Source organism: Artemia franciscana, chromosome 17 (genome assembly GCF_032884065.1).
Source record: "Artemia franciscana chromosome 17, ASM3288406v1, whole genome shotgun sequence".
Taxonomy (NCBI): domain Eukaryota; kingdom Metazoa; phylum Arthropoda; class Branchiopoda; order Anostraca; family Artemiidae; genus Artemia; species Artemia franciscana.
In genome coordinates, this window is record NC_088879.1 from 27,400,725 (window position 1) to 27,405,787 (window position 5,063).

General features: G+C 30.5%; 1 protein-coding gene across 1 annotated transcript in view; it reads left to right on the forward strand.

Annotated features, from left to right (window-relative positions):
- LOC136037522 (putative ankyrin repeat protein RF_0381) overlaps positions 1–4,843 on the forward strand; it is a 74,641-nt gene extending 69,798 nt beyond the window's left edge. Inside the window, exon 6 of the mRNA XM_065720243.1 lies at positions 2,160–4,843. Coding sequence (XP_065576315.1) covers positions 2,160–3,415 — 1,256 coding nt within the window. The 3' untranslated portion in view covers positions 3,416–4,843. The remainder of the gene's footprint in view (positions 1–2,159) is intronic.
- Positions 4,844–5,063: the final 220 nt, after the last annotated feature.

Below are 5,063 nucleotides of genomic sequence, written 5' to 3' on the forward strand. Positions count from 1 at the left end.
TTTTAATTCAAACTAGAAAAATAACTGAAAATTTTGAAATTACTTTTGTTTTGTTAGGTTCTTACTACTCGTCGCGGGAATTTATGGCTAGAACTGTAAATGTTGAAAAGATCCGGGCTGCAGCAGTAGCTAGCAACCTACCGAGTATGTGTGAGTATGTGTATGTATATGCTGCAACCCAGACTACAATTAATTATTATTTCAGTTCCTGTGAGCAAGCGTTTGTTCTTTAAAATAAAAATTACTATATTTTCACCCCATAAAATGAATTAACGAGTCACTTGAAGTGAAAGAAAAACCAACCTAATTTTAAAATTTTCAAGTATTTTTCTGGTTTGAATTCAGAGATTGAAATTATTGCTCAAACAGCATAAATATTTCTGCAGTTTGCAGTTAATTAAACTTATTTTATTTATGATTTTCCGGTTTATTCCAGTTTCAGTTGACAAATGAGATTTTTTTGTGTATGTGTTAAGTAGTTAGAACCTAACAAAAAAACAAAACTAATTTAATTTTTTTTCTGGTTTGAATTAAAAAATTGAAATTATTGCTTAGACACCATAAGTACTTTTGCAGTTTGCAGCTAAATGAAATTATTTTATATAAAATTTTCAGGAATTAATCTAGTTTCAGTTGACAAATCAAATTTTTTGTTAAAACCCTAAAAGAATTACTGCATTTTACATAAATATATCTACATGTTTTTATAATGGTAAAAACACTTTTCGTTTTTGTATGAAATATGATGTTAATAACCCTAACTACTTCAGGGCTATAGAAAAATAGAGTTTTTGCTAATCAAAAATGACTACTTAAAAAAATATTCCGTTTTTAATTACAAAAGTCTCTAGATGTAGCAATTATCTTTAAAATCTGCTATTAAACACCTCTCTACAATGTTCCAGTGCCAAGCTAGCGGTGGAGAAAAAGAAAGAAAAGCAAAAAGATGTCGTATATGAAGAATATTGTGGTTTCAGCCACTATTCTTGATTTTCAAGCCAAAATGTTTTCCTTGTTGTTCATGCTAAGGGATAGGGGTTTTGGACAAGGCAGTTCTAATAGTGTACTACGTTTTTTTTTTATCTGAATCTATTTTTTAGGTGTTATGGACTTTCATTTTTACTATGGGGCGTGATCGTCTCTTACTAGGTTGCTAGCTATCACTGCAACCCGGAAATATAGTTTTTACTAAGGGACGTGACAAAGGGCTAGATTGCTAGATATCGCTGCAACCAGGATTATATTTAAGTATAACATAAACTATTTTAAAATAGGGATTTTAAAAGTGTCAATGGCGGAGTGGATACTGTGTTGGAATTCTACTCTTAAGGCCATAGCGTCAATTCCTTCCCTGGGTAATTTTTAAACATTTGTTAATTTAAACCTCTAAACAAAACCTCCATTAATAACTACTCGACTGACACCATTTATCATGAAATCTATCGATCATTTCTGTAACTACTCTCATTCATTCATTCTTTTCAATAACAATTGGGCTTCTTAGTTTTTTTCTTTTTTTATTATTTAAGAGACAATTTTATTCGGCATACCTATTTCAACGTAAATAGCTTCAATTGAAATGAATTCCTCGTCTATGTATTTTTGTGTTGTTGGTTTTAATGCCCTATCAACTAAAAAAAAACACTCTGCTTTTTACCTTGATAGGAGAGTTTAAGGGATAAATAATGTTTATTATTTATTTATTTATTATGTTTTAATGTGTAATATGAATGTGCTTGAGCCAACCTAATTTGCTTTCATAAGAAAAAAATAGTCATTTTCTATTCTCCTGAAAATAGCTAACAAAATTCATTTGAGAGGAAACAACATCTAATTCAAATGTAGTTAGTTACTTTAAGTCAGTTACTGGAACTGGTAAACTTCAGTCAATATTTTTGCTACAAGAATACTAAAATAGCAATGCTTAACAACGGGGATGTTTATCTAGAGCTTAAATTCTGCAGTGATAAAGAAAGACTAGAAAGGACGTGGGGGATATTCAATTCTTTTTGGGCTGCCTTATTCGAAAGACAATTTGCAACTAGCTATAGTACTAGATAGAACCTCTATCACTTCTCTTTTATTTGGCTGTTGGTTTGATTTTTTTTTTATTGACATTTATTTTTTTTTTAGAATACCTATTCTCAGTCTTTAATGAAAAATGGGCTCTTCACCTTTATACATGGACAATCCAAATGTTAATCTAGTAACAAAGAACAAAAATGGTTCACCTTTCCTCGCTTCTGTTTTCAGGGGAAATGTAAAAGTTATCAAAATGATTTTGAACAAAGGAGCAGATATCAATACTAAATTAGAGTGTGGATCCACTGCGCTGCACATCGCAACTAGTCTTCCATATATGAAACGTCGCAAGATAGAGATCGCATTAGGGCAGGAAATTTGCAAACTTCTTTTGAGTAAAAGAGCTAATGTAAATGCTCAGAAAAAGGATGGAACCACTGCTCTTCATAATGCTACTTCATCTTGGAACAAAGAACTTTGCATAATACTTTTAGAAAAAGGAGCAAATATAAATGCTAAACTAAATTGTGGATCCACTGCGCTGCATATTGCAACTAATCTACTAGAAATTGAGAAAAGCGATATAGTGTATGGAAATATACTATGGAAATACAGAAAAGCGGAACGGTATTGGAAAATACCGTCTTTCCGGAAAATAGCGCTGGAAATTTGTGAACTTCTTTTGAGTAAAGGAGCTGATGTAAATGCTCAGAAAAAGAATGGAACCACTGCTCTTCACAATGCTGTTTCAATTTGTAATGTAGAACTTTGTAAAATGCTTCTGAATTGGGGGGCCAATGTAAATGCCACGCAAACTCTTTCGGAATTCGGTGCTAATATTCACCCAGCAGATGAGGAGGGAAGAACAGCACTTCATAATGCTTTAAGGAATGTCAATGTGGAGCAATTGCAGTGCGAATCCTCCCCATTGAGTCCAATTGTTAAACTTCTTGTTCTCCACGTACTAAAATTGTTTGAAGCAAATATGTATATAAATTATCAGAATTTATCCTGTATTGAACAATTTCTCAAGTCAGGAATTCTTGACATGAATTTATTTAGTGCCGACAATGACTTTAAACGCGAAATAGAAAACATGAAGCGTGAGAAGATTATTCATAATAAATTATCATTTTATGATTTTTTAGTTAGAACTCCAAGTTCATTAGTAATATATATGAGGAATGAAAATATACTACAAGTTTTAAAATCAGTATTAAAATCAGAATCAAAATTTCCTATGTACACCGGCATGATAAAAAACCAATTCAGTGAGGTAATGGAGAGAAAAGAGTTACTTGACCAATGTATTAACAATTTCTATTTCCTCTTTAACAAAGCTACTGGTCTACCACAGGAATGCGGTGAAAAAAATACAGAGTTACTTGAGTAATGTAGACATAAAAAGTTTAATCGATGCGTTTCAGCCACTTAGAATTCGTACTCCTAATGTGAGTTCTGCTGAGTAGCAAGTACTTTAATTGTGTTCAAAGTTCAGTCCATTAAAGTCAAGGAATAATAGCCACTTTGATATGAAGTAATGTTTTAGTAACATAAGATTGTTGTAAGGGTTTTATGGTATCATATAAATTGCATGCAGTAGGGTTTAAGTTGCTTTAAGCTTTAAGTTACTGATTTGTACAAAGAGGATAATTTCAGTACAGCGCTGCTCAACTCTTCTTGTAATTTTCTTTTGTTTTTTTTTCTATTTAATTATTTCTAAGCTTATGGAAAAACCTGTTGATATTAAAAAAAAAATATATTTAATAACTTTCCAACAAGATTTTGGACAGTTTTCGAATAATTTATGCCTTTAGTACATTTGATAAAAACAGGAATCAGAAACCAAGTAAATCTTCGGTGAACGATAAATAGAAAGAGACAAAAAAAGAAAATACAAGAGTTTGTAAGGACTCAAGTGCTACAAAATAATCTAAATTTTTGTATTATCTTAAACAACTCAAATAGGATATTACTTTCTTCTCAAGATTAAGTGTAAATGGGTGTTTAATCTGGGTATCTAAAAGTTCAATAGGTATTCGTAACATGAAACTTAGCTACCTATAAAAGTAAGTAAACCGCAAACTTTAGTATAATCATTATATTAAGAAAAGAATAAAAGAAAAGTATAATCATTATATTAAGAAAAGAATAAAAGCTTAGAATAAAGAAAAGAACCAGATTTTTTCATGAAATAAAGGAAAGGCTTTGGTTGTCATTGAATTTGAAAAGTATGTAAAACAGAAAGCCAATGGATGCAGAAGAAACATAATGGTATAAAGATAAAGATAATGGTAAAAGATGGAAGACAGATAATGGTATAAACACAAGCAATATTTGTTTGTTTCTATGTAGTAATTTTTTTCAGGATTTCTTTATCTCTATATTATTTAAGTATATTTAAATGTTTTGCTCTTTAATTATTAATGTTTAACGAATTTTTGTCATTACGGTTTTTGAAATGCAAAAAATCTATGTAACATTTATAAGCTTTTTTCTACCTTATTTACAGTTCTTTTTGTCTGTTTCAATTCTTTTGATTTGTATTAGCTTATAGCTTACTTTCTTTAGCATTTTCTTTTTTTCTGATTCTAGTGCTCACCGTCACTGAGTTTTCTCAGTGACAATTCCAATCAGGAATTGGAATCAGTTTTTTTTTATTCTGAGCACTGTTTTCAATATCCCCAATTTATTTACTGCTAGAAATACTTGTCTCATTTTTCAACTCTCTTATTTTATCTGTTATTGGTATTAAGATTTGCGTGAGATAAATTTTGAATAAAGTTATATCTGAAATGAAGGTTTTTTTGTAATGACTATCTGAAATACAAGAGGGGAGCTTACTTTATCACCCTAATCGTGTTATTTTTGTCAAGGGTCTTATATTTTGTCTCTCAACAAAAAGGTATGCTGAAACAATAATATCAGGTTTGAAAACTATAATCTTCGCTTACTATCTGCGGAAAACTCTTTATATATACTTACTCTTTACTCGCTTGAGTAACTCTTTTACTCTTTTATATGCATTATGAGCGTTTAGT